General features: G+C 33.5%; 3 protein-coding genes across 3 annotated transcripts; 2 read left to right on the top strand and 1 right to left on the bottom strand.

Annotated features, from left to right (window-relative positions):
• Positions 1-4,446: 4,446 nt before the first annotated feature.
• Positions 4,447-8,881, bottom strand: LOC107489812 (uncharacterized). Its single transcript, XM_021143900.2, has 5 exons — positions 8,589-8,881; positions 5,590-5,761; positions 5,401-5,450; positions 4,759-5,059; positions 4,447-4,509 (listed from the first exon to the last, which is right to left on the bottom strand). Exons 1-5 carry the CDS (start codon positions 8,879-8,881, stop codon positions 4,447-4,449), a joined length of 879 nt encoding a protein of 292 aa, XP_020999559.2.
• A 4,902-nt stretch (positions 8,882-13,783) lies between these two features.
• LOC107489813 (probable RNA methyltransferase At5g51130) lies at positions 13,784-16,487 on the top strand. The gene is made up of 8 exons (XM_016110574.3): positions 13,784-13,978; positions 14,093-14,207; positions 14,419-14,466; positions 14,726-14,963; positions 15,162-15,249; positions 15,350-15,415; positions 16,173-16,241; positions 16,395-16,487. Exons 1-8 carry the CDS (start codon positions 13,784-13,786, stop codon positions 16,485-16,487), a joined length of 912 nt encoding a protein of 303 aa, XP_015966060.1.
• A 5,261-nt stretch (positions 16,488-21,748) lies between these two features.
• Positions 21,749-26,144, top strand: LOC107489844 (uncharacterized). Its single transcript, XM_016110609.3, has 5 exons — positions 21,749-21,983; positions 22,285-23,227; positions 24,000-24,166; positions 24,485-24,745; positions 25,372-26,144. Exons 1-4 carry the CDS (start codon positions 21,793-21,795, stop codon positions 24,690-24,692), a joined length of 1,509 nt encoding a protein of 502 aa, XP_015966095.3. The 5' UTR covers positions 21,749-21,792; the 3' UTR covers positions 24,693-24,745; positions 25,372-26,144.
• The last annotated feature ends 104 nt before the right edge of the window (positions 26,145-26,248 follow it).

Genomic DNA, 26,248 nt, shown 5'->3' with positions numbered 1-26,248 from the left:
CTTATCTTTGTTTTTTATTAACTCTTTACTCACATTCAGAATTAATTTATTGTATTTTTCCAGCCAAAAACTGTAAAAACTATGCACTTCGCGGTTGTTGATCTTCAATTCTGGGCAAAATAGTATATCGTCTCCACTTATGACAGAGAGAAACATGGCAGGGAACTTGTTACGAAACCAGAAGGAAATTGTAGATCCCCAGCAATAGTGGTTGAGCCACTCTAGAATCTTTGGCCTTTTCACTGGCAACCAAAACTCCTCTCCACCCTCCTCCTACAATATTGTTGGTGATAATTAATTTCATCAACACATTATTTTTGGTATTTAACCATAGCATTACATATATAAATAAGTGCAAATTGTGACACAAAATTATCAAATAAAGTATACAAGTAAATAGTAACCTGATTCAGCAATGTCATGCTTCTACATGAGAAAGTCAAAGTTGTGCAGCTTGGTACATCCAAAACTTCTACATTCTGTGGAATCCCTCTTATTTCCTGAAGATTCATGCAACCTGACAAAAAGAGTTCCTTTAAAAAGTGACATTCTTTGGTGCATGCAGGAAGAAGTGTGAGGTCCAAATCTTTCAAGGAAGTGCAATTTCTTGCAGAGAATGTTTCTATCTTTGGTGGAATCCCTCTAATTTCTTGAAGGCTGCTACAATGATTCAAAATAAGTTTCTCTAAAAAGGAACACCCCTTGATGGATGCAGGGAGAATTGTAAAATTATTGTATGAAATATCTAAAACTTTCACATTGGCAAACCAAGGGATACTCATTTGAAGGAATTCATCTGATGCATTGCAGTAACTGAAGTTAAACTCTTGCTTGTTTAAGGACACCATCGAGCTCAGTTAATGCTCAAATGTGTAAGTTCTGCCAACACAAAAATGCTTCTTGGTAATTTAACAGTTGTGGAGTTCTGCAGTAGCAAACTCCGAATTCGAGTAAAATACCGAATTGAAAATGGAAACACTTTTATGGGAGTATTATGCAACACAAGCTCCATTAAGTTTCTCATCTCTCCTAGTACTTCTGGAAAACTCTCCAGACTTGAGCAATGTGAAAGATTGAGATATCCAAGACAATAATTGAAATCGAATAGAAACAAAAATAATAGATTGAAATTAAGTACAAAGAGAATCACTCAATTTTTTACCTAATTTCTTGACGCAACAAGAAAGGAACTCTTCAACCTAATTTGTCAACGCCGTAGTTTGGAAATTGATTCGAAGGGACTCCTCAACCTTCTAACCGAATCCTCGATGCAACAAGAGAGGTACTCCTCAACCTCAATTGTCCACATCATGGTTTCATCACGAAACCAAAAAGATGTTTTAAAACCTCCAAATCATTCTATTCTATTCTATGACTACAATAGCTAAAGAGGTATTTATAACCTCTTATTAGATTAAAACAAAGAAAACCCTAAAGCCCATAAACATAAGGCCCAATCTAATAATTAAATAAACAAAATCAAAATACATTAAATTAAAATATTCTAAAAATGTAAACTAATATCTTCTAAATAACACTTGAACTCTTCATATCATGAACATTTGAAGCACGTATCATTCTCCTCGTCTTCAAAAAAGATTCGTCTTTAAATCTTGTAGGTGAAAAAATAGAATATGAAAAACACAAAAATTACGAGGAAAATATTTTTTATTTTTTATATATATATATATATATGTTTTTTCTCTTTCTTTTTTTTGCACTTTATGTTTTTTTTTTTAAACAGTAATAAAACGCAAACGAACACAAGAACACAAGAACTTAAAGAAAGACGCAACATACACTAGACTCTTTTTCTTTAATGATAAAAGAAGAATAAATATAGATTAATAAAAATTAATCTAACACCTGAGCTCTGATATCAAATGATAAAGAAATAAAAGTATAAATAAGATAAGAATTGAAAATGAATATAAAAGATAAATTGTAATTGAAATAGAAATAAACAGGATAAATTAAAATTGAGTACAAAGAGAATCACTCTACTTTCTATCCAATTTCTTGACGCAACAAGAAAAGGGACTCCTCAACCTAACTTGTCAACGCCGTAGTTTGGGAATTGATTCGAAGGGACTCCTCAACCTTCTAACCAATTCTCCGATGCAACAAGAGAGGGACTCCTCAACCTCAATTGTCCACATTATGGTTTCATCACAAAACCAAAAAGGGGTTTTAAAACCTCCAAATCAATCTATTCTATGACTACAATTGCTAAGGAGATATTTATAACCTCTTATTAGGTTAAAACAAAGAAAATCCTAAAGCCCATAAACATAAGGCCCAATCTAATAATTAAATAAACAAAATCAAAATACATTAAGCAAGTGTCGGGGGTTCGAATCCCGCCTTGTGCATGCAGCAACCCATTGGCCAGCGGCAAACCCTTAAATGGAGCTCAGTACCGCGGCGGATTAGTCCTTGGCCTGCCGGGCTGAGAGATACCGTGGGAAACCAAAAAAAAAAAAAAATAAATATTTTCTAAATAACACTTGAACTCTTCATATCACGAACATTTGAAGCACGTTTCAAAAAGCTTGTGAACTTCCGTAATCCGTAATTAAGGTTCGACAACCTGTTTTTAGGCTCTGGAATGAGTGTGAGTACATGGTAAGGATTAAATTGAATTATTCTCAGATAAACGCTTGGTTAAACTAGATGACATGGTTGTGGGAATGGTGATTCATCCCGTCCGCGGTGAGGACGGTGGTATTATCCCGCTCACGAAAAAATGGAATGGGTAAACTGATAGAGAAGTGGGGTTAAAGAACATACTAACTTATAAAACTGATTTAAGTAAATGATAATGATGAACTAAGGTCTAAGTCACCGGATTGGTGAGGACGGTGGTATCATCCCGCTTGCCCAGTGTGTTATTACTTTATGGGGATAGTGGCTTTGTCCCACCCACGGTGAGGACAGTGGCGTTGTCCCACTTACGAGATAAACAAATTAGTAAACTAAATTAGAATGTAGTTAATGAACTTAATGATTTCAAAAATTGATTAAAGACTTTGATGTGAACTGACGTTTACTCGTGGCAAGGACAATGGTGAATTTTGTTTGCGCATTGAGCTGAGTTATGCCAGAACAAGGACGGTGGTCACTTTCGCTTGTTCATAATTCTCTCTGGTTGCATGGTGTCATGGCACCTATTCCCTCTAATGGTGAGAGGGCACCTATTCCCTCTAATGGTGAGAGGGTACGTATTCCCTCTAATGGTAACAGGGCACACATTTCCTCTAATAGTTAGTCAATGTATTGAGATATTAGTGCGCAACAAAGAGGCGATGTCCGAGTAAGCTACTGGACATGTCGTGTTTAGCTGTGTAACTGACAGATGAGCTCATTGGCCATAGGACAAATATGCATCATTTCCATTTGTGTGTATTATTTTGGTATGCATCTTGTAATTGATTTGCCTTCTTAATTAAATGTATCTATATGTACTTGATCTAAATGCTTTATTTGTTCTCTCTATCTGTGTATTGTTTGTATTGTTTTATATGTGTTTGAACAATTGAAAGGTCTTTTATGCTAGCGATGGTGGTGTTGAGGGCTATTCTTGTGGCAACGTTAATTAATGAATGATTAGATAATGAAAGTGAGTATTAATTAATATTTGAACTCCTTGGGTGGATGTAAGGGTTGTGGCTTGTCCCACTTGCTTCGGGTTGAGGAATTGAGAGTACTAGTATGACTGATGACTTGTATTGAGCTTTACTAAGACGGTTGAAACTAATGATGATAATTGATACCCTTGAGACTGAATGTTATTAATAATATTAGAGACACTACAAGAAATATCGTTAAAATCGATGGCAAAACTAAAAATCGACGGCAAAATGGACAGTGAAGGTGGTCGCTATTAAGCTTGTCGATTTTTCAAAATTCGAATAAAATCGACGGCTTGCCTAGCCGTCGATAATAATTTAATAAAATCGATACTATTTTCGTCTATAATATGAGTTTGATAACTTTACCTTTTTATTAAAATCGACAACGTTGCCGTCGATATTATTATATAAAATCGACGCCTTTTTTGTCGATATTTGATTCAATAAAATCGACACAACTACCGTCGATTTAATTATTTAAATACCAACAAATTCTTTGTCTATTTTAAATTTAAAAAGTGACAACGTTACCGTCGATTTTAATAGCTATATTTTTTATTTATTTTTTTTATTTGAAAAATAGTAAACAATTAATTCAAATAAACTTTTAAATATAGCAATAAAATTTATATAGAATATTAGATAACAAGACAAATAAACTTTTAAATATAAAAACAAAATTTATACTTAATATTAGATAATGAGTTTACAAACTTATTAAAATAATAAATAATTCTCTAACATAAAGACTTAAGATAAGATAAATTTTTACGGTAACCCTTTTTTTTAGTCAACTTAATTCTTAATGAGAGCACTAATATATTAAAGGATTGGAAGCAGTAATCACAGCTTCATATCTTGCAAGCGAGAATATCAGCTGCAGATATAGATGCCAGAAATTTAAATTTACACTCCAGCCACATTGTGAAAGAAGTCAAAATCATATGCCACTTCAATTTTCTCAGTTGTAAATTGTAACCATTTTGAGATTAAAATAACAGCACAATTTATACCTAGGATTACTTATGACGTAGCCAAACACCAAACCTAGAATATAGCATACCATAACACTCTATGATATTAACCTAAGTTGTAAACTACATAGAAGGATATTGCATAAACTTACAGTCACATTCACACTTATCCCATTTGCAATGACTTCCTTGATTGAAGGGATACAAGGAGCTGTGGCAGGAATTTTTATATACACGTTGGGGCGATTAACCACTTTATGAAGCCATTTTGCAGCCTGTATGGTTCCCTTAGTATCATCTGCAAGCTTAGGAGATACTTCAACAGAGACATAGCCATCACCGCCATCTATTTGGTCATAAATCGATTCAAATAGTTTGCAAGCATCTTGAATGTTCTTCACCACAAGTTCCCAATACGCACTTTCAATGTCCTTCCCTGCTTGCACGAGTTCCCTGTGTCATTGAGGAATTTCTATTTAGCTATATAAGCAGAAAACAAAATAGCTCACCATAGTACAATAACAGACCTAAAAAGGAGAAAAAATAAATCATATTTGTTTTTTCTATTTTTACTTTTTCCCTTGTAATGCTAAAGCCATTAGAATATAAGCATAGCAGCTTAACGAATAGTACACTTAAGGCAGTGAAGAGCTAATCCTCCTATCAAATTAGAAACTTAGAAGCAATGTTAACAGGGTTTATTATGCTAAATTTCCATGCTTTACTCCAATAAAATGCAACTCACATATGATAGAAGAAATTCCATTAATACTTAGCCAAAGAGTTTGACGTACCTGAACTGATCATTGTAAGCGTTTGAGGAGGATATAGCTTTCTGAAAGATCTGCAATCACATAGATAGACAAACATGTTATGCTGAGTGTGTTTGGCAAATGTAATCTGTACTATTTTTTTAGGCATCATTATTCCGAGAAAAATATCTTCATAAATGGAGAATGATAGTTAAAAAAAAAAAAATTTACCGCAGGATTGCTAGTTACGCCTCTGACACCACTGGCTATAAGAGGAAGCAGATCGGTAACAGGACAGTAGAGATTATCATACCATGGACTCTGGCCTTCTTTCTCATAGAGATCATGAAGTGTTGTCCTCTTTGCAACACTTCCATTTCCATCAGTGTGGGAGCATCTAACTCTGTCACATATATAGCATAATCATATTAGAATGAATGTGCCAGCTGACCAGCTCTTTTTATTAATTGATTACTTTGATTTAACATTGAGTATTATACATTGAATCCTTTTATATTCATCATTAACTCAATCCTACCCTTTCACAGTAACCCTTTTTTTAGTCAACTTATCTCTTAACAAATGGAGTGTATTTGGATATGTTATTGCAATAAAGGCCAACATGAAAAAGAAGACATGTAATTTCAAAACCATTGGGGAGCAGAAAGATGGAAATTACCGAATCATTAAAACCATCCTGAAGATAATGAAAGTATTCATAGGAACCTTGAACAAGAGAAACACTTCCTCCAGCTGAAGATAATGGAAATTACTTATAATTAATTTTTTATTTATTTTGTCCTTTATTAGCCATGGAAATTAGTGGTGCTTCGTTGGTTTGCTGCTGCATTCAAAAGATGCATGTTGGAGTAGTACAGTGTTCTTAATTAGCACTTCAAATAATCAAATCTAATAGAAGACGTTACAGTTTATACACGTTATTATTATTATGGAAAAGTAATAGTAATAGTAATGGGGAATGCTCCCATAAAGACGCATAAAACGTCTTTTTTTAAAGATCTTTTTTAATAATTAAAATTTAATATATATAATCACTTAAATTGTGTTATTTTTGTCAAAATTAGATCAGACAAATTATTTTGACCAAAAAATAGTAAATCAAATTTTGAATCGGTCTAAATTAATATTATTTTTTAAATAACTATAATACCCCTATTATATAAAATGACTAAAATACTCTTATTATATATATTAATTTTGAGAATCATAAATTCTAGTCATTTTCTTCTCTATTGTTATAGGGTTAAAATTTAAAATTTTCAAAATTAATATATATATATATATATATAGAATATTTTAGTTTTATTTTATAATAAGAATATTGTAGTAATTTTTTATAAAAAATATTAATTTATATCAATTTAAAATTTAATTTATTAATGCTTTTGCTAAATTGATTTGTCCGATCTAATAATAAAATAATATAATTTGATTGATTATATATATTAAGTTTTAATTTTTAAAAATATCTTTAGAAAAAGACATTTTTAACATCTTTATCTAATGATCAAATGTATCTTTTCCTCTTCAATCTCGATACAGTATATATATTGCACTGAATTTTATTCTTAAGAGGGAAGAGAATAATAACAGGATAGTTTTGTAAAATACATGGAAGTGGTACTAATTTATATATTATACAAACCAGCATATTTGTAATCCATTTATGTATTTACAATAGGTACTATTGTATTGATAACATTAATTTATTTTTTATTTATTTAATATGTATAAAGATAATACATATAAAGTTATAAACGATGTAATGTTTACCATGTTAAAATTAGGTAGAAATCCTCTTCTTATAAATTCAAATCAGGCCTAAACTGGGTCAAACAGCCCTCAACTGCACCAGGTGTTACACTCTAAGAGGATGACTGGTTATAGCCTCCAGCTGACTCTAAAATCACTACCATAAAAAATAATAATTAATAGACATATTAATACTTATTAATATCTTAAAAATATATAAAATAAGAGATTAAAATCATTTTGTAATGAGCTAATAATACTTAATTAATTTGTAAACTATAAATTTGTCATGTCAGTACATATTGATGAATTTATTTTATAATAATATAAAAATAAAATCTAAATATTTACCGAGTCATCTTTATAATATCATAAATAATAAATTGTATATAATTAACCTAACATTAATTTGCTAACGAGTTATAGTTCAAATGACATAATTTTCTCATACTCATCTAGACATTGCGAGTTCGAGTTTCCCTATCCTTCTTTAAAAAAAAAAAAGAAAAAAAATCTAACATTAATTTTATAATTTCTCATATTAAATTTTTTAGTTATATAAAAATGGTATTTACTACGATACGTTGATAAATTCATACGTACCGATACATTTAAAATATAGATAAATAATAACAAGACATGTAAAATTTATTTTCTACGTCAGTATTTAATTTTTTCTTTTTTAAATATATATTATATCACCACTTTTACTAATATATCCCCTTTTAATTAAATAAAAATAAAAATATATTTTTTATTTAATTTTATAAAAAATCTTAAACATCCTTACTTTATTTGATTAGACAAAAATACCTTTTTAAATTAATCAAATTTTAAAATTAAACAATTAAACAAAGCAAAAATATATCTAAAAAACAAATAAAAAATAAAAAATTAAATTCTAATGTTTCATGTCTTATTTAGAATCAAAACTTCATTTTATTAAATTCTAATTAGTTCATATATAAGACAATTTGCATGTCCTATATAGTCATATTAGAAATTAATAGCGTTAGCATAATTCTCGTAAATAACATATAATTAGTGTTAGAGAATCATTAAAAATCAATTTAGATCAATTAGTATCGTCTATATTTATATAATATATCTGTATATTAATTGTAGGATTCTATGTCTTTATTACTTTGATTCATTTAGCACCTATAAATACTCTTTGTATATTGTACCTTTGATCACAACTCAATAATACATTTTTCAGATTACTCTCTCAGTCTCTTGTTTCTAACATGGTATCAAGAGCCTAAAGTTTTTTTTTTCAATGAATTTTTGTTCATAGCCCTTCTTGTTTTTCTCCTCCGACCGTGCCTCTTTTCTCCCGTTTTTCGATCTGTTGTCAACGGTTTGGTTCGTCACCTCCGGCATCATCGTGTTCTACTCTTTGCCAGCTTCCCAACGTCGCCGAGATCGCCGCCACCCGCCACCGGACGCGCCGTCACGTGCCGCCAGAAGTTCGCTGTCCACCTCCTTTGTTTCTCCTTTTAGAAGCTTCAGCAGCCGTTAGATCTCGGCACTGATCGGATGTTCCTCCCGCTGCCACGTGTCGCATACAGCTCCTTCGTGTCCTTGTCTCGCTGACGTGGCTTCTGACGTGGCGCTGACGTGGCAGACAAGTGAGACACTCCTTAAGACTTTTTGGTGAGCTCTTTCTGATTCTGCACTCCGATTTCTCATTTTCTGCTCCAAAGTTGCTGTTTTCTCTCCTCTCTTTGATCTTTGTGACTGCTATCATGGAAAAGCCAGATGTTTTTGCTACCACCGACAGAAAAGGTAAATTCTGTCGAAACTGTAACCATTCTGGGCACCTCTTCGCTGACTGTCCTTCTGTTGAATGTCGCACATGCCACCAGAAAGGTCATCTTAGCTACCATTGTTCACAGTTGTTCTGCCGTTACTGCAAGCTCTCGGGACATTTAATTACTGCCTGTCCTACTCGCCCACCACATCCTAGTCCACTCAACTCGTCTCCTGTCTCTCTTTCTGATATTGCATCTCTTCTTCAGCATCTTCTCTCTGTTTCTGGTAATACCCCTACTGCTTTTTCCACATCTCCAGGTAATTCTAGATGGTACTTTGACTCGGGTTGCTTTAATCACATGTCTCCGTTGCGTAATATTTTCTCGTCCATGTCTACCACTACAAATGGACCTTCTGTCAATACTGCAAATGGCTCTCTCTTGCACGCAACACACAAGGGTTCTATATCCCAGTCAACTCTCAATCTTCCTGATACTTATTATATTCCCAAATTAAACTTCAATCTTATTTCTGTTGGTCAACTTGTTGATCTGGATTTTGAAGTCACTTTTTCTGTTTCTGGTTGTCGTGTATAGGATCCTCGGACGGGACAAATCATCGGGACTGGATGTAAGGTTGGAAGGTTGTTTGAACTCGAGAATCTTCATATTCCTCCTGTACAAAATCTCTGTGCTGCTTCTTCTCCCTCTACCCTCCACTTATGGCATCAGCATCTTACCCACACCTCCTTAGGAAAACTGCGTCCTCTTGTCTCTCAGGGTATTTTAGGTCAGGTTCCAAATGAATCTTTTGATTGCATTTCTTGTCAAAATTCCAAACAACATGCTTTATCTTTTCACAATAATTCATCTCTTGCTTGCTCTCCTTTTGATCTCATTCACTCTGATGTTTGAGGCTGCTCCCACTACCTCTATGGGCGAAACTCGATACTTTGTCGTTTTTGTTGATGATTATTCCCGTTTTACTTGGGTTTATTTGATGACTAATCGCCATGAGTTACCTCAGATCTATATCAACTTTGCTACTATGATTAAAACTCAGTTTTCCAAGGTCATTAAGGTTTTCCGACATGATAATGCTATGGAATACCGTGATTCCAAACTATTAGCCTTTCTTGCAAAACAGGGTACTTTGTCTGAGTTTTTTTGTCCTGGTACATCTCAACAAAATGGTAGAGCTGAATGCAAACACCGTCACATTCTTGACTCCGTTCGTGCAATACTCCTTTCCTCTTCGTGTCCTGAGCGTACTTGGGGTGAAGCTGTTCTTACTGCTGTTCATGTTATCAATAGACTCCCTTCTTCTGTTCTTGGTAATGTTATTCCCTTTGAGCGTCTTTATCATACCTCCCCAGATTATAGTTCTCTTCGAGTTTTCGGTTGTGTATGTTTTGTTCTTCTTCAGCCTCATGAACATAGTAAACTTGAACCTCGAGCTCGTATGTGTTGTTTTCTTGGTTATGACACTGAACACAAGGGTTATCGTTGTTGGGATCCTCTCTCTAAACGTATTCGTATATCTCGTCATGTTGTCTTCTGGGAGCACCACATGTTTTCTCGATTCTCATCCTTTGAGTCGATCCTTACTACTCAGTCACCTTTGTTTACTAACCCCAATGTTGATCTTTTTTCTAGTGATGATTCTATAGATTCTCTCTCGAGTAACCCTTCACAGCCTCCTGTTCTTCCGGCTTCTCCATCTCCCGATGATTCCATACCGGACGATGATCCTGCTCCTACCGTCATGCCTCCACCTCCCGCTCGTTCTTCTAGGGTAAGGAATCCACCTCCTCATCTTCTTGATTACCATTGCTTTTCTACTATTCTTCATCAACATGAACCTAAGACATTCAAAGAAGCCTCCTCAAACCCAAATTGGCAACAAGCAATGCAAGAAGAATTACAGGCGCTTGAAAAATCACACACTTGGGATCTGGTTGATCCTCCTTCTGATCAGGAAGTTGTGGGCAGTAGATGGGTATACAAAATCAAGACTCGCTATGATGGCTCTATTGACCGTTATAAGGCCCGCTTGGTTGCTCAAGATTGTACACAAGAGTATGGTATTGATTATGAAGAGACTTTTGCCCCTGTCGCTCGTCTTACGTCTGTTAGGGCTCTTCTTGCCATTGCCGCGGTTAAAAAATGGTCTCTCAGTCAGATGGATGTGAAGAATGCATTTCTTAATGGAGATTTGAAAAAGAAAGTCTATATGAAACCACCTCCAGGATATCCTTGTCCTTCTAATAAGGTTTGTCTCCTTCGCAAGGCACTTTATGGAATTAAGCAAGCTCCTCGTGAATGGTTTGACAAGTTCAGCACTACCATATGCAATCTTGGTTTTACTTCTAGCCCTCATGAGAATGCACTCTTCATTCGTAAAAGCGAACGTGGAGTTGTTCTTCTACTTTTGTATGTTGATGACATGATCATTACTGGGGATGATGTTGATGGTATCTCTGATCTCAAGGCCTCACTTCATCGTACCTTTGAGATGAAAGATCTTGGTTCTCTCAGCTATTTCCTTGGTCTCGAGGTCATCTCCACTGATGATGGCATCTATCTCTCTCAAGCTAAGTATGCTTCAGATCTTCTTACTCGCGCTGGGATTACAGATAGTCGCACTGAGTCTACTCCTCTTGAGCCTATTGTTCGATTTACCCCTATGGATGGCACTGTTTTGGATAATCTGACTCTCTATAGACAGTTAGTTGGCGGTCTCGTCTACTTGACTATCACCCGACCAGACATCACCTATCCGGTTCATGTACTTAGCCAGTTCTTGTCAGCTCCTCGTACTACTCACTATGCGGCAGTTCTACGCATTCTTCGCTATATCAAAGGCACTCTATTTCATGGCCTTTATTTTTCTGCCCATTCCTCTTTGTCTCTTCAGGCTTACTCCGATGCTGATTGGGCTGGTGATCCCACTGATCGTCGTTCTACTACTGGTTACTGTTTGTTTCTTGGCGACGCTCTCATTTCTTGGCGTGCTAAGAAGCAAATATTCACTGCTCGCTCAAGCACAGAAGCTGAGTACCGTGCCCTCGCTGACACCACTGCTAAAGTTATCTCGGTTCGTTGGCTTCTCGAAGACTTGGGTGCTCTTCAGTCATCCCCTACTGATGTTTTTTTTTATAACCGCGGTGCTATTCAGATCGCCCATAATGATGTGTTTCATGAACGCACCAAAAACATTGAGATTGATTGTCACTTTGTTCGGCAACGTATTCTTATTGATGCTGTTCGTCTCATTGCTGTTGGAACACTAGATCAGACTGCTGATATCTTCACGAAAGCTCATCACCCAATTCGTTTCCAGACTTTGTTATCCAAACTCAAGTTGGTATCCTTAGCTCCCACTTGAGTTTGAGGGGGGATGTTAGAGAATCATTAAGAATCAATTTAGATCAATTAGTATCGTCTATATTTATATAATATATCTGTACATTAATTGTAGGATTCTATGTCTTTATTACTTTAATTCATTTAGCACCTATAAATACTCCTTGTATATTGTACCTTTGATCACAACTCAATAATACATTTTTCAAATTACTCTTTCAGTCTCTTGTTTCTAACAATTAGATTATTATTCTAATTATTAGTATGTAGAACACTTTTCTATATATGGTCATATGTAAGAAATTAATAGGTTCGTACATATAACATAATTCAAATAGGCAAAATATCAAACTCATTTAGAAGATTTTAATTATGATGTATTTGATTATTAATTATATTTACGAGTAGTAAGACCGAAAATAATATATAAAAATCGAAAATTTTGTATATAACCATAGGTGAGTCAAATGGAGAAAGAATATGATGAATTTCATTTATTTTTTTTATTCATAATTAGTTGAGTGTTCTTGCTTATAATTTTCCTATACTAAAACTGTCGTAGAGTCCAAATAAATCCGGGGATAATTTCTAAGTCAATATTATTTGAAAAGAAAATAAGGGTCAAACATATAATAACATTGCCTTATACAAAATATGCAACAATATTTGTGTATCAGGTAGCATTTACTAATGCATTTTAATGATTTTACAATGGGACTAAATAATCCTGTCATCGAAAAAATCGTTTTACTAAATAATTTTAAGTAACTTTATTTTTTAACAAAAGAGAGTATTCTTATTTGATTCTTATACTTTTTGCCACATCACGGAGGTATTAAATCTAATGTTAAATATTTTATGCATTAATAATCAATAATACATATTTTTCTAAATTTATTTGAACAATATAAGGCAAAAATAAATTTTTTGGAAACTTTGCCTAAAGTTGAATCGTGACTACACCTTGTTCAGGATACAATGACACATTCTTTTCTCTCTTTTTTTTTTCAAAAAAATAAAATAAAATAATAGTGCATCTAAATTTTTTACTACTATTTGATAGTACTTTAATTATGTATTATAAGCATAATAAATGATCATTCAAACCAAGTGATAAATGCTGTATAATTGTGTTGACTTGTAATGGATAAAGCAAGGAAGGAAATACTATTTATTTTTGGGTCTTTGGATATAAATAATAAATTAATAATTACTTCTTTATAGTGGCCTTTTATTCAAAATAAGTCCATTCAAACACAGTAAATATTTTAACTTAATTATTATTAACATCAATTAATGTGAAGAATAAATAAATGCTTCAAATGGATATGAAGAAAATAATATATAGAATTTTATATTCCTCTCAGAACAAGCTGAGAAATGGTGCTAGATATTATGGTTGAAACAGGTATGAAACTTTAAGTGTTCACAATAACTAATTAACTAACTGAACATCTTTTATATTCAGAAGAAGCAAATTAAATAACAAACTGTGTTACTTGCACTTTAAGCAACTCTTTGTTCATGCAACAATGGCAGCAAAAGAAGGAGACATTGGCCTGCATCAGGTTCCGTTTCAGGATTCATCAGAAAGTGAAAGTGATAATAATGATGATATCGAAATCGAAAGCGAAAAGGAAGAGGAAAAGAATCAGAAGAAGAATCAATCACCCTCACCCCTTAGTCGTAGGCAATATGGCAATTTCAGAAGATACTATGAACATCGAGTATTTATCATCATCTAATTTCTTCTTTTTCTTTGTTATTGCTTGATTCTTTTCATTAGTTTCGGTAAAAAAGATTCAAACTTTACAATGCCCATTTGTTTTTTATGATTCCAGAATGAAGAGGGTCCTGAAGAAGATCCACGTTTGGAACTCTTGAGGAAGGAATGGTTTGAAGACAAGGAGTGTCTTGATATTGGTTGCAATGATGGGACATTAACCATTTCCATTGGTATTTTCTTTAACTCTCCAAAGATTCAATCTTCCCTTAGCTTATTAAAGTGATCATATCATTTGAAATGTTAGAAATTTATGTATTCTTGGTCTGCAATTTAATGGAAAAAAAAATGATTCTGCTGTTATGCATTGAATTGAAGTTTGAAACTTGTGTTATGATGGTAAATTTTCATTTCTAAATGTTGTTTCTTTGTTCTTTTTCGCAGCGAAAATGTTCCGGTGCCAGAGCATTCTTGCAATTGACATTGATCCTGGTATCAGTTGTTGATTTGTTTTCTCCATTATTCAGTATTTTTTGTTTCTATTGGATAATTTGGATAGTGCCTTCTTTAGCAAGTAACTTTGATCTTATTAGGATTATGTATGTTTTTTATATCTTAAAGTTCAATTTCATTCACATTATAGAATCATGTGTGCTATTATTCATCAAGCTTTGAACTCTGAATTGGGATGTGAGAATAGGTAAGTGTTTTGTTCCTTATTGATTTATTGTTCTTCTGGCCAATTTTCCAGAACTTGTTGAGCAAGCAAATTTAAATTTGAGAGATTCTTGTTTGCTAATGCAAATGGGAGGATCCTCTGAGAATAATTCGGATGATTCGGCGCAACGCGCTGCTGCTTCGCCGGAGAAGGAAGTGGCGCCATCGGAACCTTCTTCATTGGAGAAAAGAAATCTGCTTGAAGTGGTTACATTCAAACAAGAGAATTTTATGGAGAGCCAGCATCCAGAACTTTATGATACTGTTACTTGGTAACCTTTTTTTCTTGTTACACCAAATGAAAAACAGAGTTTTTAATTTCATATAGCACTTCTAAACTTATTTTATTTTATTTTTGTCACTTAGGATCTTAAGCATGAAGAAAGTGATGCATAAAAGTGATTTTTCTTTTAAATTTCTCCAATGCTTGGATTGCATGAAATAAAATATATTAACCTTGTGCAATGCAGCTTTAGTGTAACTCAATGGATACATTTAAATTTTGGAGACCAAGGCTTAATCACATTTTTTAACAAGATTTGGGAGGTACTTCGACCAGTAAGTATTTTACCTTAATTTATGTGTGTTATTTACTCATATATAATCCATTATTATATAATTCTACATGTTAATATATATTCTTTCTTCTTCATCTCAGGGTGGTGTTCTTTTATTGGAACCTCAGGCATGGAGGTCTTACTCATTGAATCATTATTTATCACCTGTAATAATATCCTCTCTCTATTTCTTAACATGATTTCTCTTCAACTTTTTTGCTAATATTAGAAGTTATCTAATTCCTAGAACAATTTTTGTGTAGTTTTATTTTCTGAGTTTTAGTCTCATTGATTATAAAAGAATATATATCTTTATACTTAAGTTGCTTATATCCTTCTACAAAAATTAATTTACATTATATGAATCTGATCGTTAAATTACATAATCTATTATTAAATCATTGAAGAAATTTTTTTTTTCTTGAACACATATGAGCAATATATTTAAGTTCACTCTTAACTTTTTTGAATATATTTTGGATTATTGTTTTGCCATTTTGGAATCATTCACCTATAATAATTTCATAACCTATATTTTTCAATGGATTTATATATTTGTGCGTATCTACCACTATAATCAATTTTAGCTAGATTCTTTTTAATCTTGGCAGTTAATTGATTATTATAATAATCAAAGCATTATCAACTTGCTATATTTTAATTATGCTTTTAACTCTATTCACTTACTCCCAAATCCCAATCAGCATTCAGCATATCTGTGTATTTTTTTAGGCTCTTACTAACATATGTTTTGAAAGCATAGTTTTTTTTTTCCTGAATGTTTTACTAAAAGTTATTGAGAAGATAATTTTTTATATTTTTAATGTATTAAATATAATAAAAAGTTAAAATATTTTTATTATTGTAGTCTTTAAATATGTCCTTAAAATACAAGTTGGTTAAATCTTTCTTTTCATTGTGCAGGTTGCTAAGAAGAATTATAGTGAGATTGAAATTCGTCCTAAAGATTTCCAGAAAATATTATTGAATAAGGTATATATTCTTTTTGTTATTTCTTTGACGATAAAACTGCACAAACATGTGATGTTTGTTCAATTAATTAATAACCAGCATTGTTTGTTTTATTTATTATGCAATTTTATCATTGATATTCTTGACACCTGATTTTATTTGACTTTGTTGTAGATTGGATTTAGAACGGTAGAACACATCAATTCAGGTTGGATAGATGCAAAACATCTTCGTTTCAATAGACCCGTTTTGGTTTTCAAGAAATGAGACAATTACAAAAGTTTTGTACATACAAAGTCAATAATGTAATTCAATATGAATTAATTCTCTTGTATAGTTCACTAGTTTGAGATTTAGATTCATTCATTGCTCATAGTTAATTAGGTCCAATTTGAATAAACAATTAAACTCTTTTTTAAAAAATAATCAAATAATAAATATTTATATTAAAAATATTTTATAAAAAAGTATTTATTTTAAAATAATATATGATAAAAAAATTATTATAAAAGTTATATATAGACAGCATATACACTGCAGCAATTAGCAATTTGTTTTTTTAATGATGAAGTAATCTCATGTGCATCAAAAATAAGTTAAGTAATTATCCATTCTTTAATTTTTGAGTAAAATCTCGTCCTATTTTTTTATTATAATCAAAACAACTCATCTGGACAATGTTAAAATACTATATTGACCTTTAACTATTTATTTTATTGGACATCTTAACTCCTCTATTGATATTTTCATCAATTAGTAACGACACAATTCCAATTGTAATATTAATTACTTATATGTCAACACTGAATTTATTTAGAACAGATAGCTCTCTGCATAATTAGCAAAATGTGTTTTACTTGCTCCCAAATTAATATAAGTTCTTTAAATTTTGTTCATAAAATAACAACTCTAACAAAGAATCATGAACTGCACAAATTAATATTTAACTTGAAATAATCGTTTATAGAGGTAGAGCGAGAGAACCATAGTTTCTACTTTCTAGGAAAAAAGATTTAAATCTCTATCCATTTTAAGAAAAGACATTTAAACTCATGTGTTGTTACCAATTGATAAAGATGTTAAAACAGGAATTAGGATGTCCAACAGAATGAATAAATAGAGATCCATATCATACTTTGGTTTATTAAAAAGCAAATTATCACTTATCAAAATGATTAGAAATCAATCTAAGATTTTACTCTTATTTTTTTATTAATATTATAAAATATAATTTTTTATTATATATTTTCAAATAATGTAAAAAATGTACTATATAATAAAAAATCACACTTCACAATATGAAAAGGAAAAAAAAAGCATCCCAACCTACCTATAAAAATGAGATACACTCTTTTTTCAATTGTATCTAACAAAATTTGTATAATTAGTTTTTGACTAAATGAAAATGTAAAACATTTCTTATTTTTTAAAATATGAAATAACTAATTTTTTTTGTCTAAAATATATAAGAATAAATAAATTATCTAAAACTTAGATATTTATATTTTAAAAGATAAAAGATATTTTTATATTTTTAATTGAACAATATCAAATAAATATTATCATTTTTAGTCCATATTTAGTCAGTAATAATTTGTATTTATATTTACATACATTTTACACATAAAAAATATATAATTTATATGTATATCTTTTAAAATTTTATACACATAAATCTATATAATTTATATTTATATTTTTAAAAATTTATACATATAAATTAATAAAATTTATTCATTAAAAATAATTTAATATTTATCCTAATCAAATAATAACTAAAAATACTAAAATTTAATTGTCCCAAAGAGTTTTTTATTTTAATTAGCGAAAGGCTTTTTTTTTGTGACCGAAATAAATTAAACAAAGAAAAACAAAACAAACAAAACAAGAAACTGCTTAAATAGAGAGACAGTCCCATTTAAGACTATTCTTAAACTCCTCCCAAGGTGAAAGAAGCTCCACATGCAAAAGTTGTAACTTCATCGCCAATTCGCCATCTTTGCCATAGTATCTGCCACTGTGTTTGCATCTCTCATAATCAAACGAAAGTCAACACGCCAATTCCAACGCATGATATCTCTTATTTTGAGCACCAATGGATCAATAAACCCAAAATCATCTTGAGTAACAAGATTAAATGCTTCCACACAATCCATCTCACAAATAATATCTCGTTGACCCACATCCCAAGCTAAGAGATATCCTCTCCAAATAGCAAACAATTCTCCTTGAAGAATACTATTACTCTCAATCATTCCCAAACACCCATTTTGCCAACTCCTATTACAATCTCTAATAACACAAGCAAAACCAACGCTATCACCCGAACCAAAATAACTAGCATCACAATTAATCTTAAAAGTACCAATGGATGGGAGATTCCAAAAACCATTTAGAGTAGAGGGAATGGACATACGTTGTAATTCAAAAATATTCCTAAACTCCTTTTCTGAAATTAATGTCAGACAAATCACTTTTTTCGGAGGCCAAGTTTCATAGGGATTAAAGATGTCATTATTCCTTGCTCGCCATATCCACCAAAGTCCCGAAAAGAACTTGAACGAATGCTCTCTGCTATGATACAAGAACCAGCTCTTCAAATCCAAAGGATGACAAGAAATATCCAACCTATGCCAGACAAGCTGAACTTTTGGACAATCCCGAATACAATGTAAAACCGATTCCTGGCTAGAAAGACATATTGGACACCTATCCGATGACGACATTCCTCTTCTAAAGAAAAAACTTGCAGTAGGAAGAGCCTCCTTAAGACACAACCAAGCCAAAAACTTATGCTTTTTTGGAACAAGCTGACGCCAAAGCCAAAGCCAATTATCCCGCTCCTCCCAACCAAACAGCTGCTTACACAACCACAAGTAACCATTATGTGAGTCATATACTTTGGCAGCAGACCCACTCCAATACCAACCTACTTCCGGACTTGCTTGCTCATCTGGATTGTAAGAGAGAATGTTACCTTTCAGATTTTGAGATAAAGGAGAATAAAGAGTATCCAAATGCCACCTACCAACCGACCAAATATCCTGTATCCGGAGATTCGAATCAGAAATGTGAACATAATCCATCTCATTAGATAACCGTCATTCTCTCCTCCAGCTAGAAAACCAAAAATTATGGTTCAAATCTCCAATACACCAAGCAAACTCATCCTTCAATACTTTCCAAGCCTTGCAAAGACACCTCCAAATGGGAGAGTCCTTGTTCTTAGGATAACTAAAACAGTCATATAGAGATGATCGGTATTTGGCATCCAACAATTGGACCCATAGCTTGTTTGGCTGCTGGAAAAAAGTCCAAACTAGCTTCCCAAGAAGAGCAATATTTACACAATAAGGATCTCTAATCCCCAAACCTCCATATTTTTTTGGAGTAACTAGTACCTTCCAACTAACAAGATTCAATCCTCTTCCATCAACTTGTCCTTTCCAAAGAAAACTCCTCATCATAGCCTCCAATTTACTAATGATTCCTTTGGAAAAAATAGAGACCTGCATCTGGTACGTGGGAATAGCGGCGACAACAGAATTAACCAAGCAGAGTCTACCAGCCCGATTGAGTAAACTCCCTTTCCTGCTTGCTAGCCTACTCCGAATCTTATCCAGGACACCATTGAAAGCTAAACGAATTACCCTAGAATGGCTAAGGGTAACTCCAAGATACTTGCCCAAGTCCTGGACAAATCTGATAGAGGATACCCCAGTGAAAACCTCTTTTCTTATTGCAGAGACATTCTTGGAGCAAAGCGCTTTAGACTTCTCCACATTAATCTTCATCCCAGATGCTTTGCAAAAAGTCTCTAAAACCAACATCACATTTTACACTTGTCTCTTTTTAGCTTTACAGAATAGAAGCAAGTCATCCGCAAACATTAAGTGGGATATTCTTGGTCCCCCTCTAGAAATAGCAACCGGCTCCCACAAGTCCAAATCAACCTGATGACTAATAAAGCATGCCAATCGTTCCATACACAACACAAAAAGATAGGGTGACATAGGGTCTCCTTGTCTAAGACCTCGGCTAGGAGTAAAGCCATTCAGACGATTCCCATTCCAAAGAATAGATAAGGAAGAAGCAGTGACACAATTCATAATCAAATTAAGTGTAGGAATAGGAAAACCAAAGCTCTTAAGGGTATGAGCTAAAAACCTCCAGTCAAATCTGTCATAAGCTTTCTCCAAATCAATCTTAAAGGCCAGTGTGCCTTTCTTTGATTTAGTCTTCTTCATAAAGTGGAGGACTTCTTGAGCAATAATGATGTTGTCAGGAGTTCCTCGTCCCGGAATAAATCCTCCTTGAAGCGGGCCAACAATCTCCACAAGATGAGGACGAAGCCTATTAACAAGGACCTTCATGATGATCTTGTAAACTACATTGCAGAGACTAATCGGCCTAAAATCTTTCATAGATACCTGTGATTCAACCTTTGGAATAAGAACCAGTAAAGTCTCCAACATTCTCGGATCAAGAGTAACACCGGAGAATGCCTGCTTAACCATCTTCCAAACATCAAGGCCAATGATCTCCCAATATTCTTTGAAGAAGAAAGCTTGAAACCCATCAGGACCCGGAGCTTTAAAAGAGTTCATGTGAAAAACAGTTGTTTTGACTTCCTCCATAGTAACTGGTGCAGTAAGATTATTGCAAGCTTCCTCGTTCAGAGAAGGAAGAGGCACATCACCACGGCAACCCAAATCAACATCATCCAAATGACAGAATAAGCTTTTATAGAAAGATTCTACTTATTGACTCAGAACCTCTGGATCAGTTTCTCACACTCCATCCTTGAGAAAAAGGCCATGAATCTTATTATGCTTCCTTCGCGTAAGAGTTTGAATATGAAAGAATCTTGTATTCCTATCCCCGAACCTTACCCACTGCTCTCTGGACTTTTGGAACCATAGGAGCTCTTCTTGCACTAGAGTATTATTATAATCATCAAGCAACTGTTGCTCTTACTGACGCAAATAAATACTATCCACCACTTCCAAATACTTTTGTAAATAATTAATCTGCTGCTCTAATTCACATTTCTTAACAAAAATGTTACCAAATACCTTCGAGTTAAACTCTAGTGAATTCTTCTGTACTTCCGAAAGCTTGCCATGAATTCCTCTATTACTAGACCACCATGACTGGTTCACAATATCCCTATACCCAGGATGAGTAGTCCAAGCAGCAACAAATCGAAAAGGTCGATTCTCTTTAGGTTGAGGACGACCTTTACAACGTATCAAAATAGGGCAATGATCAGATTGAAACCTATTTAAAATTTCTGCATAAATCTCTGAAAAGATAAATAACCAACTACTATTTATACAAACTCAATCAAATTTTTTGCCATGTCAACATAATTCTTTACCCTCATGTACCAAGAAAACTGCCTCCCAATAGTCTTCAAATCAGAAAGGCTTTTTTATTTTCAAATTAAAAAGTCAAAGGATTTATTTTTCATTTTCTCGTAATTAAATTATATTTGACTGTTTTATTTACAATGCGGTGCGGTTCTGTAGTCTGTACTATCTCCATTGACGAAGAAGCTCGAAAAACCAAAATGGAGGAGCAGAGGAGGGTTGCGCAAGTGGAAGCGGCGAAGCAGAGGTGCAGCTCCGTCATCGTCGCCATTCAGCAGCTGCCACGTGGCTCCACCAACATCACCGATTCATGCAGGCGAACACTCCTCAAATCCGCACGTGCCGAGCTCTCTTTCCTCTCTCGTCCCTCTTCCTCTTCCACACCCCTCAGGTAATATTTGATTCATTCATGGTTTGATTTTCACTGATCAATATTCACATGGATCCTCAACGTTATGTTCATACTACAATTAATTAGGAAAAAAAAATTGTTTTTTCTTCTTTTCAGTACATAACAGTTTACTTTGTGTGGATGTGGGAACATAGGGTGAAGAATTATCGAGGTTTTGATAACTTAAGTGTTTGGATCATGTTTTCATTTTTTTGGTATAAGTGGTCTTGATGAGAGTCAGTAACTGTTGTTGTATGCTTGATTGCTTCATAATTTTCTGAGTGTTTGTATGTGACAACAGTGTCAACATTGGGCACCTTGAGGCAGTTGTATATATTCTTCAGCAGCCTTTTATAACCGGAGTTTCTCGAGTTTGCAAATCAATCCCACTCGTACCTTCAGCTAGAAGTAATGAGCATTGTTGTTCCTCTCTGAAAGACATTCATGTTGATATAGTGTGTACCCTCAATAGGAAGCCAGTTTGGATTATAGTATCTGATAGAAATCCAAAGTACATTTCTTGGAACAAATGTCATAGAAGTAAAGGCTTAAAATTACGCGTTGAACAAGTCCTTGCTGCTGCCCGGTCGACCTTATCTTTAAGACCTTCTTCGGTTATTCTTTTCTTTGCCAATGGGCTTGATAACCTTGTTCGCCAGAAACTTCGGGATAATTTTGCGGCATCTGAAGTTGGCTTGGAGTTTTCGGTTTTCAGTTCTGTTGCATTGGAAGAAACGGAAGGTGACTGGATAAATGTTATTGCAAGATCATATAAAGATGCATGTGTCCTTGAAATCGACCCTGCTGTTGACAAAGAAGTTGGTTCAAATACAAGTTGTAATGGCCATGGTTCTAGTGCTGACTCTTCTCAACTTGAGCTTTCAGTAGCAAAAGCTGAAACTCAGGTGCATCTTTTAGAAGAGAATGCCAAAAAACTAGGACTTTCAGTACAGGAAGCTGAAATTCGATCAGAACCTTCAAAAGAGAATGCTGATACAAACTTAGGGGATACATTCTGTTCAATTGTTATGGGAATGAAACAAAACTCCTTTAACAACAGAAATTCTGAATCGACTGAACCTGAAAACCTTTCATGTGAAGGTAATCTAGTAAATTTTGATACAACAGCTCTAATAGCTTTTGTATCGGGAATTAGTAATGGTGGTACAAAGAAGCTGTTGGCCACTCCAGAATCTGAACTGAGGCAGCGGTTCAAGGGAAACTATGACTTTGTGCTTGGCCAAGTGAGTTATTGAGATTTCTGCTACATGCTTCTTGTTATCTAATTATTGTTGACAGTATATGTATATAAGTAATTGGGGCAATGGGATTTTCATGTTCTTACTTTTTGCATGCTTGTGTCTATGCTCATTTTGATCCTTGCAGTTGACTCCACTTATTTGTAAGATGGCTTTATTGTTTTTCTTATAGAATGTGAACTTGATGAAATATGTGATGAGCAACCTTTATTTTGTTATGAAACATAATCATTTAACTTCCAAGAATTTTGTATTCTGAAGGCTTCAATGGTCTAGTTTTGAAGTTACAGTAATATTTTGATTTTTATTTTAGCATTGGAGTGTTACTTGTTCCTTGATATTATTTTCATGTTGACATTTTGTTTGCATTATCTAAATCCCAGGTAACTGTGTCCTACTTTTAAGATCCTATCCCTATTTATTTTTGGGGGAGTTTAGATGCACCCCTGAATTAACTTATTTGCCAGTTGTGTTATTTTCAATATTGCTGCCTTGAAATGTTGTAGGGCCTTTGTTAATTCCTCTTTGGCTTAACTAAATATATCATCCCGTGCTTTTATATATTTCATTAAATTCATTGTATTGGCTAACTTTTTATTCATTTTTTTCTTCCAATGGGTAGTTCTCTAAAGAAAGGTTATACAGTGGAATATTTCATGGTGTTAAAAAACGTGCATTTTATATAGCTTCAGAAACTATTCTGGCTTTTATTGGCATCAAGTGAATTGGCTAAATCATTGCCCAATTTTGTTGCCAGGTAATGTCCGAACTTGAAAGTCCAATCCATGTACAATTCGGTAAAATCTTATATGGGAAGACAGGAATAATTTGTGAGAGTGTTAATACGGAATTTAAGGAGTTGGTATTGATGTGTGGAGGGCCCAATGAGAAACTCAGGGCTGAGAAGCTAATAAATTGCCTCAGGTCAGTTTAATGAGCTATAGTATCTTCATCTCACCCAGTTTACCTATATATGGAAAAGAAAAAAATTGCAATGGAAAATTATTGTTTTTAGTATGTATCAGTTTTCTAACCATGGATACATCATCTGTTTTACGAAATTATTAGGCATGTTTGAACATACTTATGCAGTTGCACTTTTAAAGGACTTTTTTCCTAACCTTTTATTTGTTGTGAAGTTCACCCTTGAAAGTTTCTTTATTGATTATCTTTTTATTTTATTTTTTAAATTGATAATCCTTAAAATAATATTTGCAATAACAAACTGGAGGATCACCACAGGGTTGTTCCTGATACACCTTCAGAACGCATGATGAGCCTCCCAACCACAAGGAAGCTGGCATTGAAAAACAAAATTGTCTTTGGCACTGGTGATCATTGGCATGCTCCCACTTTAACTGCAAATATGGCATTTGTGAGAGCAGTTTCACAAACAGGGATGTCACTTTATACTATTGAGCACAGACCAAGGGCCTTAACTGGTGACTAGTTTCATGAATTCTTGACAAGTCTTGAGGCATTCATTCTCACATAGAAAACCAGGTAACAGTGTTATCTTGTCAATGACACATAAAATGGGCAAGAGGAAAGAAACTTATGAAATTATCCTTTTTCTAAATCTATTCCATTCCATTATCAAATTGTTCTTTTGAAACCAATTTCTGGTGAAGGGTACTTTTCAATTTCAATTGGTTCAATGTAGAATGATGAGACTTCGGTAATTGGCATCTGCTTGCAAGATGTTTATAACAAATACATAAGCATTGAGATAATAAAAACTTAGGCTTAGCTGAAGTGTCCCGTAGAGATACTTGAGCTCAAGTAACTATAACTACACTTTAATTTGATTTTTAGCTTACCGCTATCTATACATAGTTTTACACTTTCCTTAAATGAGTATTACACAGAAAGAATAGCTTATCTGTAAATGTAAGAATAAATAATAATTAAAAACACAACCAATTTTTTAAAGAACTGTTAATATAGCTATTTATTTTTATCATTATTAGTTTGGTAATAATAAAGCTATTTATTGTTCAGAGAAGTCTAAATCTTGGAAACAACATGAAATTTTGCAACTATAGGATAATATTCAGAGCATAATGTCAACTGAAAAGGAATTTTTCATTACCACTGATAAAAATTCAACCAATGCTTTCTTTCCTCAGTTCCAACCTCTCAAGCTTGATGTCTATTGGGGGGACTTCAATGGAATGTCTCCCGTCTGCTGTTGTAACTAGCAGTGGGATCTTCAAGGTGCTTGCTGACTGTACTTGTCCAGTGAAGGGCACATTAACCACTGTATTGTTCTGACGATCTTGGAAAAACTGTGGCATAGACCTTTCACATAGTCCAGTGTTTTTGTATCAATCTTGGTCCTTTCTCACTGTAAATATTTGTATATGGGTTGTATGCTTTGGACTTCACAACAAACTCTGCGTTGTCATGTGAAAAGTTAGTCTAAGATTACTTATCCTGTGCTGTCAGTTCAGAAGTTGGGAAGATTTGACTGAAGATTAGGTAATGGATTCAACAAGGGGAAAGTGCACTTGCGAAAGCAACCTCTTTAAGTGTATTGGCATAGATTTTTAGTAATGGAGGATGATATGAACTCATACCGTGCCCCTTGGGAACTACCAGGGGAGATGTTGGTGGTCATGGAATCAAGGTGCTTCCACCTCTACACTGGGGATCCTATCTTTGATTATCTATCATAAATATCAAAAAGGGTGTTTTTGTAGTTTCATCTTTTTGTGATTACATTATTATAATCTTTAGCTCAGTTCAGTTGAACAATGGATGAAAATAATGTAATGTTGCTGCTCTATGTTGAGCTTCCTTGTCTGACTCTGACTTATAAAAATACCGTTAGTGTTCTTTTTAAAGGAAACAACCTATATACTTTTTGGTTGAAATACATATAGTTATAGTTCAGTCTCCTTAATTTTTATTGTGCAATGAGTTGCTGCCATTTTACATCCTTTTGGTGCTAATGCTAAGTACCAAGTTATGCCATGCTAAAAGATTGACATGTAACTTTTTATA

The sequence above is a fragment of the Arachis duranensis genome, chromosome 5 (assembly GCF_000817695.3).
Source record: "Arachis duranensis cultivar V14167 chromosome 5, aradu.V14167.gnm2.J7QH, whole genome shotgun sequence".
Lineage (NCBI taxonomy): Eukaryota > Viridiplantae > Streptophyta > Magnoliopsida > Fabales > Fabaceae > Arachis > Arachis duranensis.
The sequence above is the reverse complement of the archived record's forward strand: the minus strand, read 5'-3'. Positions and strand labels throughout refer to the sequence as shown.

Excerpts from the sequence above, each read along its gene's own strand:
- LOC107489844 (XM_016110609.3), top strand. The coding sequence starts at position 21,793 with ATGGAGGAGCAGAGGAGGGTTGCGCAAGTGGAAGCGGCGAAGCAGAGG. Across the intron at positions 21,984-22,284 it reads TCCTCTTCCACACCCCTCAG|TGTCAACATTGGGCACCTTG; the intron begins GTAATATTTGAT and ends ATGTGACAACAG. Across the intron at positions 24,167-24,484 it reads AAGCTAATAAATTGCCTCAG|GGTTGTTCCTGATACACCTT; the intron begins GTCAGTTTAATG and ends GGATCACCACAG.
- LOC107489813 (XM_016110574.3), top strand. The coding sequence starts at position 13,784 with ATGGCAGCAAAAGAAGGAGACATTGGCCTGCATCAGGTTCCGTTTCAG. Across the intron at positions 14,467-14,725 it reads TGCAATTGACATTGATCCTG|AACTTGTTGAGCAAGCAAAT; the intron begins GTATCAGTTGTT and ends CCAATTTTCCAG. Across the intron at positions 15,416-16,172 it reads TGAATCATTATTTATCACCT|GTTGCTAAGAAGAATTATAG; the intron begins GTAATAATATCC and ends TTCATTGTGCAG.
- LOC107489812 (XM_021143900.2), bottom strand. The coding sequence starts at position 8,881 with ATGATAGCAGTCACAAAGATCAAAGAGAGGAGAGAAAACAGCAACTTT. Across the intron at positions 5,451-5,589 it reads GCGTAACTAGCAATCCTGCG|ATCTTTCAGAAAGCTATATC; the intron begins GTAAATTTTTTT and ends ATGTGATTGCAG. Across the intron at positions 4,510-4,758 it reads GGATAAGTGTGAATGTGACT|CTGATATTCTCGCTTGCAAG; the intron begins GTAAGTTTATGC and ends CTATATCTGCAG.